This window comes from Nansenia antarctica, assembly GCF_963989245.1.
Source record: "Nansenia antarctica genome assembly, chromosome: 1".
Taxonomy (NCBI): Eukaryota; Metazoa; Chordata; class Actinopteri; order Argentiniformes; family Microstomatidae; genus Nansenia; species Nansenia antarctica.
Window position 1 is genome coordinate 98,481,203 of NC_137674.1, and position 15,285 is coordinate 98,496,487.

At 47.0% G+C, this 15,285-nt stretch overlaps 1 protein-coding gene across 1 annotated transcript; it reads left to right on the forward strand.

The window, feature by feature from the left end:
* Positions 1–442: 442 nt before the first annotated feature.
* On the forward strand, positions 443–15,063 carry lepr (leptin receptor; the record flags this gene model as incomplete). The annotated part of the gene is made up of 15 exons (XM_080528237.1): positions 443–509; positions 2,524–2,669; positions 2,876–3,020; positions 6,167–6,427; positions 7,656–7,755; positions 8,473–8,702; positions 8,900–9,048; positions 9,357–9,510; positions 10,013–10,095; positions 10,752–10,962; positions 12,448–12,660; positions 13,037–13,120; positions 13,400–13,493; positions 13,819–13,894; positions 14,188–15,063. 15 exons carry the CDS (start codon positions 443–445, stop codon positions 15,061–15,063), a joined length of 2,889 nt encoding a protein of 962 aa, XP_080384363.1.
* Between the last annotated feature and the right edge of the window lie 222 nt (positions 15,064–15,285).

Sequence of the window (15,285 nt, forward strand, 5' to 3'; positions counted from 1 at the left end):
CATGCAGTTAGATGTTCATAGCGATGTTCTTTCTTAGCTGCTAGCTGTCTGTTTTGATTCACCAACGATTTTCTCTGGTATTTGGTTTGAGGTGTAACAACATACAAATAAGCATATCTTCTTCAACTCAGATTTCAATGTATGACACATCATTTGAAAGCTTACGATCTGCACCTTCATAATCTGTATGGGAAATGACCTTGCCCTACTTGGGGACTTTTTCAACAGGCCCTGTCACATTTTGAATAATGATTGACACAATCATGTCAAATTATACAGTAAATTTGTGTTGGGTAGCATTTGATTTCCCTCCCTCCCTTTCTTTTTCAGACCTGAGGAGAACATGGATGTCAACTCTACGGACGGGACTGATCCTATCAGCTGTGTAGCTCAAGACTCCCTCACATGCTTGATGCCTCTTCGCTCTGTCACTAGTGTCGTCATGGTAACAGTCAAGGTCGCCGATGCCTCAAGCCCCCCAGTGATGCTCAGTGTCCCTCCACGTCCTGGTGAGTGTGAGGGAAAATGCTTGACCCCTCGTTCATGTTTCCCGATGCTAATTTATTTTAATAGCGTTAATGAGGCTATTATCCATCCGGGAGGTTCCGATTCTCAGGCTAATGAACGGGATCATATAACGCCAATAAGTGGCATGCAGTGCTCTGTTTGTAGAGTAGCTCAGGGAGGCACTTCTACCAGGGTGTTATCGAATGGTCGTAATGCAGATGAAGTGGTTTATATACAGTAATAATCAGAGACATCTTTCATAGCACTATGAGAATATGTTGACACCGTACATCAGACACCTGTTTAAATATTGGTCGTACACCAGACACCTGTTTAAACATCGGCTAGTGGGTTTGCCTGTTTGTGTGTGTGCATGTGTGTCTGTGAGGTTTGCAGAAACACACATGCACACGCACACAGGCACACATGGGAGTGTGTTTGCGGTGGGGGGATTGACAGTATGTGGACAGTACAGTATGTAGACAGCATACGCAGGTATACCAAGCAACCCGTTACTCTCTAGGATTCCCAGTCAGGCGACTGAGGTGACTGTTTATTCAGGTTGGAGAAACCATGGCGATGAGATAGCTGATCACTCCAGCGCTGGGACAAACCCATCCATGCTGTGTTTGCTCCATCACAGGCATTAGTCCAAACGTTACGTATGGATGAACGAATGACGGAATGCCTCCCAACATCCATTTTCCACATTATGCACATTCTTTAGTTTATTAATAGATAGATGATTGATGATTGATCTCCTGCTACCTTGGGCACCGACCACACCACCAATCCTGTTTGAGGTTTAGCACATCGCCATCGTCACGTTCTCAGTCATCACAAGACGCTGGCATTTGTCGTGCAGAAGAACTGTTGACGTGTGGTCTCATCTCATCACAAATCTGGTTTAGTCGAGCCGGTTCCTATTTTGTGTGGCTATTCTTAGATCGCAAACAATCGATTCAGGTGTCTCAATATTTGCCCTGCCCTGTTTTTAAATAACCATGAAGGGAACAGGCTTCAGCTCGTTCAACAAGCGTACAGCTCGTTTATTAGTAAGTGAAAGTCTGCCAGTGATGAGTAAGCATTGATGCATAACAGGGATTTAATGCAGTTTTAGCCAATCAGATCACATAGTTCTCCGAACCCGTTTTATAACGCTTATTAATCCACTCCTTCTCTGCGGGCGATGATAATGTGATTATGAGACTCAATTATCCCCCCTGCTGCTCATCATATCACTGTCTCCTAACGATGACACGTACCATGCGTAGTAGCTGGGTCTACAAAGTCAGTGGGGCCTCAATCACTGAGAGTCAACACAACACGGCAGACACGACAGAGAAATCTCATCGCTTTAAGCTGATAAGATGGTTTTGTAAGCCGTGACAAAGAAACATCCCCGTCTATGACTCTGCTGCGTGTTGAATCGGATGTACTTCGGTGATTCATTAAATTTGGAGATGTTGGAGATGTGGGCAATGTTGGCGTGAGGAGCCTGACTCTATTCATTGTCTTCCTCAATAATGTGCCCATGGGGGAGTGACAGATATACTTGTTATATGCTGTTATATACCATATCATCCTGCTGTTTCTGCCATTGGGACACACAGGACAGACTTGGGGTCATGCTATACATTATCACATACGTGCTGACCAGGGGAGGCTGGTGGAGGTAGAAATCAGAGGACGGCCTCATTGTAATGCATCGAAGGGTATCAAACACAACAGTATATTATTGCCTCTCAAATTCTAAAGGATTTTGCTCAGAGCAGCAGGAGGATTTGATGGTATAATGATTTTAATGACTGTGATTATGATTGTGGTGGTTATGATGGTTATGTGATAGTACCCACTATTATGTTCCTTTTTGAGGATGGTGCTGTTCGTAGTTTTGAATCACGAAGAGGAAGATGGTGATGATGATGGTGGTGGTGATGATGACGATGATGTCTTCATCCAGTGATCATGTATTCATCCAGTGTATATTGGTTGTGGTGTGTGTGTGATATCCAGGTAAACCAGACCCCCCAGTGAACCTGACACACAGCCAGACCACCGAAGGAGAGTTGATCCTGAGCTGGACCCTCCCACAGTCCAACGCCGGCCCGCTCCGCTATGAGGTCCGCTACTCCCACAGCACCTCACACCCCAACTGGGAGGTAAGAACGTCTCTGGTTCTAGAGCACACACAACAACTGCATGGCAACAGTGCACAAATAAGATCAGAGACCAAACGTTCCAACGTGCAAGCATGTGTTTTGTTTTACATAATTATTTTGGTGATCAAAGTGTATTGTATTGATTTCAACATGGAAGGCACGAAAGAATAAAGTGCTGATAACGCTGGGCTTCTCTCATGTGCCAGCGCGTGGAGGTGGGTACGGACCCCTGGGTGTCTCTGTCGGCACTCAGGCATGGTCTGGAGTACAGGGTCCAGGTACGCTGCCACACCCCCGCCCTGCCCCACCGGTGGAGTGACTGGAGCCAGCCCCATCACATCTACCTGCACAGTAAGCACTCTGCCTTTTACATGAAGTCACACATGAAATCATCTGGGAAAAGTGTGTCCAAACATTTGACTGGTACTGTACATCACATACAGTGATGCAGCCCTCATATTACTGTAACCTACCTACCAAGCTGTAGCTCTTTGTCTTCACAAACACCGTCACTGAGGCCGCTGGTACTGTCTGCCAGTCATAAGGCTGGTCTGCCTGCCAGTCATAAGGCTGGTCCGCCTGCCAGCCATAAGGGCTTCTTTGTGTTCCCAGCAGCCGGGCTGTGGTTAAGGTACAGCTCTACTGTTGGAGTTTCCCGTATCTAGTTCCTGTTTTACCATTAATACAGGAGTGTATGAGGTTGTTTACTGAAACTAAACGTGTATTCTGCTGCAACCTAGTCGAGTCCAATCATCCTGTCACCCTCCCGTCATCCCTTAAAAGGTTCTCTAAATTAAATGATTGTTCTCATAAACACTCCAAGAGCCTGGCATTGAACTAGTTACAGTGCTCATAATGCCTCCATACTCCATGACAACAGCAGCATAGCAATGAGCCATCCCAAGCCACCCAGTCATTCCTCTCTGTCGCCAATCACTGGCAGGGACAATAGCATGAGTCACAACAACCTTGTGTATAAATGTAACAACATTGCACTTCTTTTTTTTTCACATTAAACATTTTTTAACTGGCACTTTTATATTCATATTGACTAAATCAAATTCAAGTAGGTTCGTAAGTTCAAGTAAGTCGTTTTATTGAAAATGTTCCTCAGGGTAGTTTAATGTTCTGTCTGGCGATGATGGTGGCATTCTGGAGCCATTCCACCTCATCCTTAAATGAAGAAATATAGACCTCCTCATCCCCACTTCCCTCCAGTACAGTTTCTCTACTATAAATGAATACATAAATAAATTAAATTAAAATTCCTTCTTCTAGCATTGTAACTGCCAATAGTCCCTGATCATAACATCGATTTTGTCACGATGACTGATGGATGGATGATTCACTTACTTAGACAAATGTATTTGTTGTATGTCGCTTTGGATAAAGGCATCAAATGCCAAAAATGTCATTTTGTTGAATTGACAAACTTTCAGTTAGTAATGCATTATTACACTATTACCATGTAATGTCAAATGCCAAACAATTACAGTGAACTGTCCCACACTGTCCACAACAATTAAACTGTCCTCAACAATTAAACTGTCCCCACACTGTTGTCAATAACAACAACAACAACAACAACAACAACAACAACAACAACAACAACAACAACAACAACAACCATACACATCAGATGATCAATATTGATTAGACTATCTATGAGACCAGTATGCAAAACAGTAGGGGTGTCTCATCGTATTATGACCAGGGTCATTTGCATTTGATCCTGTCTGATCTCTCGCTGGGTCTGAATGGGCCACATTGTCACCTGTTGTTTTCCACAGGACACTAAAAACTAAAATCGGACCAAAAAAACAACAACTAAAATGTTCTGTTTTGCTTTTGATGTTCTATTCTGTTTTATCCTGCACCGGGGGGGGGAAACGAAAGGCTTATTCACAGGCCCTCAGTGGGATGACTAATTGATCCAGATAGTTGGATCTTAGCCCCACCTTGCGTACTGTGTGGAGAACGAGACCTCTGACTCTCATAACGAAGTTCATTATAAAGAGGAAGGAAGGTGGATGAAAGATGGAGACCCTCCTAATGGGGCTCTGCGCCTCTCGAAGTGATGATTGCAATCAACACACACACACACACACACACACACATACACACACATAAGCACGCATACACTCACACACGCATGCATGCACGCAAGCACACCCACGATGTGGGCCATTCACAGTGTGGGCCATTCATTGTCTCCAGGAAACTCAACTCTAAAACTCCCTTCTTGATGATACACACACACACTTTCTCACATCTCTGCATAATTGAAGTCCTCAGTATGATGATGCATGCGTGTGTGAGTGTATACGTGCTTATGTGTGTGCGCGCACTTGTGTGTATGTCTGCTCGCGTATGTGTGTGTGTGTGTGTCTGTGTCTGTGTCTGTGTCTGTGTCTGTGTCTGTGTGTGTGTGTGTCTGTGTGTGTGTGTGTCTGTGTGTGTGTGCTTGTGTGTGTGTGTGTGTGAGTTGATTGCAATCATCACTTCGAGAGACTCTAAACCGAGGACCTCAATTAGAAATGATGCAGAGATGTGAAAAAGTGTGTGATTGCTGTATATCTAAGATTCATACTAAAGCAGTAGGCTAGTCAGATCTGTGACCCTATGTGATTTTCCCATCAAACCAGGCTGTCTCATCAAGGTTGTCTCCTCTATTCATTGATTTCTGGAGGTAGCCACTGAATTCAATTCAATTTTTCTTTCTTGTAATTTCTTGCCATTCTCCGCCCCCTTATAGATTAAACACATTGGCTGATGACTAAATCTTTCTTTGAGAGAGTGTTCTCTGAAAAGATCTTTATTGATGCCAGTTGCCATGGTAACTAATTGGCTTCAGGTTTGTTCCCTGCTGATGTAGCATAGATAGAAAAGAGGTCCAGGAGATTCCAACTGTGGAGGAGCTCTTTCGCCTCAGGAGCTAAAAACAACAACAACAACTAGAGACAAACAAACGCAGCGTCGTTAGGGCAGATGAGTCTGGCCAGGGTCCCAATCAGAGCACAGATGTCAAAGTACAAAGGCTTCAGCAGTGGCATAGGAGGAGGAGATCATCGTAAAGCATGGAACAGAATGAGGAATGGTATCAAACACACGTCCATTCCCTGGAGCCCATCCAATGTAATTTATAATTAATTGAATAATAATAATTCATTGTATTTATATTGCGCTTTTCCGAGGCTCAAAGACACTGAATTGACCATTTAGCAGAAGCTTTTAATCCAAAGCGACCTGGAGTACCTTAGGGATAAGTGCCTTACTCAAGGGCACACTAGTGTTGGTGTTCCAGGTGGGATTTGAACTCATGGCCTTCCGACCATGACCTTCTGATTTATCAGTCCAACTCACTATCCCCTAGACCACCACTACCCCAATGGCTGCCTGCACCAGCCTCTCCTGATCGTCATGCTGTGCTCAAAGCTCTTCACTGACTATCCCACCCCTTGTGTTATTCTGAGACTCTGTATGTGTGTTTACTTCAGACGTGAGTTACATCTCAGAGAAAGTGGTGGCCAGCCCTGGGGACAGCGTGACCATTTACTGTGTGATCAACGACCTCAGCGTCAACGCCAGCTCGGCCATCTGGTGGCGGAACCTCCAGGACATGCTCCCGCAGAGCCTGGCGGTCAACGACCGTGTTAGCAAGATAACGGTCCGACCCTCGGAGGGGCGGATGTACGACACCCTGCACTGCTGCCAGGGGTCGCGGTGCGACTACGCCTATGCTCAGATCTACATCAGAGGTGAGCTGAAGGCTGAAGAACATGAAGGGCATGAAGTCAGACAGAGAAGGGCAGGCTTGGGGTCGATTCCTCTTCAATTCAGTCCATTCAGGCAGTCAGTTCTAATTAAAATCTGTTCTTCATTGAAAAGCGGACAGGAAACTTGGAATGGGAATTGGAATTTCAGTTGACTTCCTGAATTGGCTGAGTAGGGTGAGGGCTGGTGCTAGGGTTGGGCTTAGGGCTGGAGCTAGGATACAGGCTGGAGCTAGGGTTAGGCTCAATCCCATTTCTTATTTTTACCCCTACCCCTCATTTTCGAGTGCCACTTACTTTTCGGCTTGCCCCTCGCAACAGAGATACAGGGGGTAGTGGTTGAAATCTTCCCCTATGAAATGGGAACCTGATACGTCATCAGTAGTATCATAGAAAAGCATGGACGCTCGCGATTCGCGAAGAACAATGCTTCATTATACCAGGCCAGTTCATGACAGAAGGGCAGTGCTCTCTAGGCTAGCAACCCATACTCCTACCCTGCTAGTCTGCGAATTTCCGAAACCTAGGACGGCAGGGGAAGGCTTAGAAAAGAAGCGCTACCTGGTTGGCCGGTGAAACGTTGCAGCTCTCAATGCGGGACTGTCATGCACAAATCAGCCTTAATACAATGTTGTAACCATAGCTAGCTAGCTAGAGACATCAGCATACTAGCAATTACTAGAAGATAATATGATGGTTATCATACATTTTAAATCTTTATTAAACACAATTATTTTTGTGGTAAAAATAAAATAATTACATTTGTGGTTTTCTTTTGTTGCTTGTGAGTTCACCACCACTATCTTGCTGATGATGGCAAGGCATTCTGGGAGATTTGGCATAACACTTCGTTTGGAGTATGCCTCTGAAAAAACTGTTTGCAGGGCCATCTAGCCCTACCACTTTGCCCTACCCCTCCATCCCAACAAAAATCGGGACACCCTACCCCTTCACGTGAACATGCAAAACAGAGAGGTAGTGTTAAGTGGTAGGGTCAAGGGGTGAAATGGAATTGGGCCTTAGGGTTGGAGTTAGGGTTACGGTTGGAGCTAGAATTAGGGTTGGAGCTAGGATTAGGGTTGCAGCTAGGGTTAGTATATTGTATTGTAATTCACACAACATTCTGTACGTGACTCAGAAAAACATACACACATACCTAACCCTAACCCTCATAAGAGTACAGTACTTGACTCTGTGTGTTCCTGTGTTGTAGCTGCCAGCATTGATATCAGATGTGTGACCAATGGTGATCTGGACGCCATGACGTGCAGATGGAACAGCAGCCACTGGTCTGGCCTGAGCTTCCTCTCCAGGTAAACACAACCTGCTACACATATGACGGCCTGGGTTCCAACCTGGGTCTCCCACATGGACGACACAAGCATCCACCATTAGGCCAAGAGGACATCCTCTGACTCTACACAGCTCAGACAGACAGGGTTACCTCATGACGAATGAAGAGCCTGATTTCAAATCACCTCCACTACATACCCAACAAGCTAAAACAAGCTAACTGTGTTGTTAGTAGTGTGGTAATCTCATGTTTCTACAGTACAATCATGTGTTTATACAGCACATGCATACCTGTAGGCTCTGAGATGGAGATGTGGTTGAGTGGAGTTCAATAAGTAAGTCGATTCAACCTGTCAAGTTGACCTGAAATGAATCACTGCAGTTTAATTAGTGGTTGCCATTCCCATCTATAAGGTATGATTGATGTATGATGTTGAGACATGTTGCATACCGTAGCACAGCATTGTGACGTTGTACTGTGTACCCGCGAGCGATTCGGTTAGGGCGTTGACAGCCAGACATTCTTCACACTCACACGCGCACACACACCCCCACACACACCCCCCCCCACACACACACACACACACACACACACAGACACACACACACACACACACACTCACAGACACACACACACACACACACAAACACACACAAACTCTTCCCATCCCTGTCTTTGGCAATAGTAAAAGTCTTGAATGTTGAATCAATTAATCATGAATCTTGACTGTTTCCAGGTGGGATGATCTGTCCTGCGAGGGCCTTGAGGGGGAGGAGAGAGAAAGCGGGACGGTGAGTGTGGTCAGAGAGGTGGAGTGTCAGTTCAGCGGGCAGAAAGGAGTGAAGAGCTGCACACACACCCTCAAGTCCCTCCGGTTGTTCTCCTGCTACAAGCTGTGGCTGGAGCTGGAGACGGAGGAGGGCTCCGTGGGGTCGCGACCTGTCTACATCACCCCCATGGAGCATGGTGAGGCCCTAGCCTAGCCGCATCCACAACCCGTTCTTCACTGTTGTGGTGACATTTATTTAACATGTAAATACTGCTCCAGTAAAAAGGACACAGACAGTGTATACTTAAAAAATATGTAATTATTAATGCTAATAATGGTAATAAACCTTCAATCTCAGGATGACTGTTCTCTCCCTCCTTTCTCCCCCCTGTAGTGAAGCCTCACCCCCCCTCTGGCCTGAAGGCCGAGAGCTTTCCCGGCGGGGTCCTGAGGGTAGGATGGGTGCCCCCGTACTTGCCTGTCTATGACCTGCAGTACGAGGTCCGCTACTCTACGGCTGAAAGACTCCTCCCAAAATGGAAGGTAAAAGAGGGAGCTGAGACCCGACAAGCACACACAGGTCCAACCTCAAAAGTCTATTCCTTGATTCCTTGTGTCCTTTCTCTCTCTCTCTCTCTTTCTCCTCGTCACTTTCTCCAAAATGCATTGGGGAGGTCAGAGGGGAGGAACCTCAGACGTTCTCCTCCAATGTGTTTTGTGGGAGGAGGAGGCGAGGAGAGAGGATGCAGGGAAAGACTTTAGCGATGTGGCCAGAACCTTAACGGGTAGAGCTAAATCAGGCTCTTCATTCTTTCTTTGACGATGTTGACGTTAATTATGCGTGTTTGCAGGTTGTGGGTCCGCTGAGTGATCTGTGGACAGAGGTACCGGTCTCAGATGTGTGTCGGGTGTACAGGGTGCAGGTCCGCTGTCTACACGCCAATGGCTCAGGCTACTGGAGTGACTGGAGCGAACCTCACTTCTCCTCCCCTCACAACAGCAGAGGTACGTAATGGTGCCGTAATCACATCAGGGGAGGCTGGTGGAGGTAGAAATCGTAGGACGTCGTTGAGTCAGTTGTTAAAAGCCTCCATCTATGTGATCTATGGCCCATTGATAGAAGTGATGGTCGTCAGAATTGATGGATGTCAATAGCACTTTAATATGACCTTCGCCCGATAGTTGTGATGGAAAATGAAAGCTTTTTCGGATGTAGGTACACCATGTACAAAGGCAGACACACACACAAACACACACACACACGCACACACACACACACACACACACACACACACACACACACACACACACACTCATACAGAAAACACCAGTGAGGTGAGCACCTACAACTCTTGCGTTCTTGACCTCCGCTGCAAATGCGATAAATATTTGAAGAATACTTGTTGTGAGTGCAGGTTTTTTCCTTAGAAAATAGGAACTCTTTTTAAATTTGCACCTACACTTTAACTTTAACTTTAAATGTTGCACTGCATGTCTCTTTTCTCAGCTCCTGACCAGGGTCCTGACTTCTGGCGAGTGCTTCGGGAGGACCCAGCCCGGAACCAGACCAACGTCACTCTCCTCTTCAGGGTACATTGAAAATGTATTAGATAATTGCTACGTTAAGTAATATTATTTTGCTCAGATGGTAGAGCATAGCGGGAGCAAAGCTAAGGTTGTGGGTTCGATTCCTGCTAGGACCATACAGACAAAGAATGTACGCACTCATTGTACTGTAAGTCGCTTTGGATAAAGGCTGAATAGCATAATATGACATGCAGTATGTGGATGATCACCAGAGAGGTTTTTAGGAGTGCTGAATAGTGTCTAATCTCAGTGATCCTCACTCCAGGCCCCAACTTTTAATCTGGATCAGAATGACTGATTCTTTTTTTGTCATCCAGAATCAGATCGAGCTGGCTGATTTCCCCTATACGACTCAAAATCAGCCAGATAGATCTGATCCTGGATAGCAAAAAAAAAAGAATCAGGATCATTCTGATCATTCAGATTTCTGCCTCCACCAGCCTCCCTTAATCTCTGCACTGACACACCTAATTCAGCTAATCAAGGTGTTGAAGATCAGGTGATTAGTTCAACATCAGGTGTGATGGCACTAGGCTGGGACAAAAACCTGGACCCTCTGGCTCTCTAGGACCAGAACCGAGTATCACTGGCCTCACTCTTCCCTCTTGCTCCCTCTCTCTCTCTCTCTCTCTCTCTCTCTCTCTCTCTCTTCCCCATAGCATTCCCCCATCGTGGAGCCCTTCTGTGTGGAAGGACTTGTAGTACAACACCGGGCCTCTGGGGGTGCTGTGACTGTGAAGCGTATAGAGCTGGTGTCATCTTATATGTTCGAGTGGAGAGAGGAAGTCCACACAGTGACTGTGAAGGCCCAGAACAGCCTGGGCTCCTCCAGTAGGAACGTCAACATGACCCTGGACAGACGCAACAAACGTGAGTCCCCCCTCTCTGCAACACCGTCAACACCATGGGCACTTTCTCAACTCAAACTCGCTCCCTTGCATCCCCTCCTCCATCCTACACTTGCTTCCTCTCCTCCATCCTACACTTGCTTCCTCTCCTCCATCCTACACTTGCTTCCTCTCCTCCATCCTACACTTGCTTCCTCCTCCATCCTACACTTGCTTCCTCTCCTCCATCCTACACTTGCTTCCTCTCCTCCATCCTACACTTGCTTCCTCTCCTCCATCCTACACTTGCTTCCTCCTCCATCCTACACTTGCTTCCTCTCCTCCATCCTACACTTGCTTCCTCTCCTCCATCCTACACTTGCTTCCTCTCCTCCATCCTACACTTGCTTCCTCTCCTCCATCCTACACTTGCTTCCTCTCCTCTCCTCCATCCTACACTTGCTTCCTCTCCTCCATCCTACACTTGCTTCCTCTCCTCCATCCTACACTTGCTTCCTCTCCTCCATCCTACACTTGCTTCCAACTCAAAGTTGAGTTTTCTAAGACCTAATGAAGGGCCTGTCCGTTATGGGATTGTTGGAAGGGAATAGTGAGCGTCGTGATGTATTGCTATCGGTTAAGAAAGGTACATTGGAAAGATCATTCAATGAAAGACTATGCATCTCCACAGTTCTATATCTAGTGGGTTGTCTTCTCGGTCTTCTCAATTTTATAAAAAAAAAAAGCAATAATCAATTGATTATGATCATTAAATCAATCAATTAATCAATGTACTGTATGTATGTATGAATGTATTTGCCTAGCACTTTTAAAGACAGTTTGCACAACAATCAGCACAACAAAGAGTGTTCCTGTCCGTCCTTTGCCGAAAAACGTAGTTATGTGTGTATCTGATAAACCATAAATACAATACAATCAGTGAGTGATGAGGTTCTGTTAGCCTGGGCCGGAACAGAGACCCGGCGGTTCAGTGTTTTTGACCCGGTGATGGTCTGAGGTGAAGTGGTCCTAGGTTCCTGGCAGAATCACAGATGATTGGGAAGTAAACACATTAAAAGCATGTTCATGTCAGTTAAAAGCCTGAGCAGAGTCTAGTCAGCTCCATTAACTCTGCTTTCACATGTTCTCTGCACAGACCTATTTGACTTTGAATGGAGGGCTAACATTTAGCTCATCAGCCACGAGGGTTCTGTGTAATAGGCCTACTCAGGGATGTTGGTGTGTTGGCTGGGCTGGTGTGGTTCGCCCACACATAACCCATTATTCATATTTTCATTAATGACTAATTGGTTGAGCAGAAGCCATTTACACTGCCGATACGGCACCGTTCTCGTTAGCTTTCGTAAAAAGCGGCTGTTTTTCAGCGCGGATGGCCGGGAATACTTGTTGTGCTGATTTGCAAGGTGCAGGAAACAAGGTACAGTGTCTCTCTGTCTTTGTCTCTGTCTTTGTCTCTGTTCTTCACCTCTGCCTCTGCCTCTGCCTCTCTCTCTCTCTCTGTCTCTAGGCCAGTGTGTACGTTCGTTCAGTGCGTCGGTGGTGAACAGCAGCTGTCTGGCCCTGTCTTGGGCCCTGCACCCCAACAGCACGGCCCCCTGGTCCATGGTCGTGGAGTGGTCCGCTCAGAACCCCCCCCTCCTGGAGAGAAGCAGCCAGGCCTCGGAGGGGAGGGGCGGATGGATCAGGGTCCCCTTCACTAATGGGGGCTTCTACCTGCATGGTATGTGCCTGAGTACTTCTCTACTTTACCCGTATTCACACTATTTCTCTGTGACTCAGTTGATGGAGCATGGCGCTAACAACACTTAGATTGTGGGTTTGTTTCACGCTGGGGCCATATATACTGAAACATTTATGCACTCACTGCAATGTAAGTCGCTTTGGATAAAAGCGTCAGCTAAATGGCATATATTATTATTATTATTGTTATTACTATTATTATTGTTATTACTATTATTATTGTTGTTGTTGTTATTATTATTATTATATTACACTACAGCATGTCAGCTGTCAGTGTCGGCGCCCTATAGTGAGAGTACATTGACACCATTGAGTTGCTGTTTTTTCTCAGCGTTTCTTTGGTCTATTTCCCCCAGGTGATTTCTACGGCTCAGAAGAATATGAGTTGACATTGTATCCAGTGTTTGCCGACGGAGAGGGAGAGCCAGTATATACAACAGGTAAGCTCTACCTCCAGGGGAACACAATCAATATCATTCACCACTGTCTTTGTATTCACTATGAGTATGGGAGACTCCTACATCTTGCAGTACACTAATTGTACTAATTGTGTGTTGGCTCCATTGAATGTCTGTAATGCCAATTATATGTTGACATGTATTTATGAATTCTTGACTGGTGTTGAACTATACTTGGTGATGATAGGCGTATGTAGGTATCGTGAATGTAATCCTGTAGATTATTATATAGACATTTATTATTATTGTTCTGTCCTCCAGCCACTAGGGGCGACCCTGCTGCCTACATGCTCCTGATGATCATCGCCTTCCTGTTCATCGTCCTCTTTGTCACTCTGGTCGTATCCCAAAACCAGTAAGTTAATGAAGTGACATTACGATGCGTATAGTCGATCTCACCAGTTAAAAGTGATAAGTTTAATAAGTACCGTAACATAGGCCTACCTATAACATACTTTCAATACCAGCATCATGTTATATCTTATATTTCATAAGACATTTCCTCTCAGAAATAAATTCTTGTGACTTGAGAGAGATACGATTAGTATTTGTAAACATCCCGGAGTGTGTGGTTATTGATCTACTGTAGGCAACAGAGACACAATTATTGAAAGAGAGAGGGAGAGAGAGAGGAATAGAGATTGATAGAGATTGATAACTCAATTGTCTCTGATTACCAGTGTGAAGAAGTTGATGTGGAAGGATGTTCCCAACCCTAACAACTGCTCCTGGGCTCAGGGCTTGGACTTCAGAAGGGTAAGAAGAAGGCCTATGCTACAGAACAGGGGAGGCTGGTGGAGCACACGTGTTCTGTAGCTCCCCAGCTACAGAAAGATTTACACATGAATAACCCTAACAAGAGGGGTCATAGAGATGAGTTCATAGAGAGAGCTCTTCTCAATGTCACACACACACACACACACACACACACACTTGGATTTGTATGGCAGCAGTTGGCAGCTAGTACCTTGTTAAGCCTTGTAATACAGCTCTCTACCGCTCTCTGCTCTAATGGCTCTGCTCTGCTTTGTGCCCTCCGTACTGTCCAGGCTGACACCATGGAGCAGCTGTTCAGACACCCAGAGGGCCTGCCCGCCTGGCCGCTGCTCCTGGTCTCTGAGACCATCTCTGAGGCCGTGATCGTGGAGAAGATCGGCCCCCCGGCCTCATCTCCAGCCCAGGGCAAGGACGCCATCAAGGAGGGGGCTCCGACCCAGGACCCTTCCCCGTCCCCCACCCCCTGCATGGACTCAGCGGGGCCAGGGCTCCTGGAGGAGACGTCCGCGGACCTCCACCGCCTCCGCCCCCCCGTCTCCGCAGAGAGCTCCGCCCAGTCGTCGGTGACCTACGCCACGGTGCTCCTCGCCGACCCGCCCGGCCTCCTCCTCTACAAGCAGGGCGGCGGCAGCGGCGGCAGCAGTTCCAGCGACGAGGGGAACTTCTCCGCCAACAACTCGGACATCTCCGGCTCCTTCAACGGACGCCTGTGGGAGCTGGAGAACAGCCGGGCTGTGGGGGAGATGGACCCGCGGCGCTCCTGCTCCTACAACTCCGTGGAGGAGTTCTCCGAAACGTCCGAACAGGAGGACGAGGCCCCGGGAGGGAGGGAGAAGGACCTGTATTATCTGGGAGCTGGCTGTCAGGAAGAGGGGGAGGGAGAGAGTGAGGAAGAGGAGGAGGAGGAGGAGGAGGAGAGGGAGGAAGACACCGAGGTCATTCTTCTGAAAGAGGTCGCCCTGGATAGAGAGGGCTCTTCTGTTGAGTCCAACCCATTGCTCGGCCGTCAAGGCTCCAGGTGTGGGGGGGCCGGCGAGGCGGGGCCGGGGTCAGAGTCGGGGATGAAGGTGACCCCGCCCTACTTGCCCCAGTTCAGAACTGTACCCGCTAAGCCTCTCAGAGCCAAAGCACGAGACAGCACCCCCTAGCTATGAGCGGTGGTAGTGCCTCGTGTACTGATTTGACCTGAAGCTGCTGTTTAGTCCCTGCTGTTTAGGGGGAGAGAGGGAGAGGGGGAGAGAGAGAGAGGGAGGGGGAGAGAGAGAGAAAGGGGGAGGGAAAGAGAGGGGGAGAGAGAGAGAGAGAGAGAGAGGGGGAGGGAGGGGGAGAGAGAGAGAGAGGGGGAGGGAAAGAGAGGGGGAGAGAAAGAG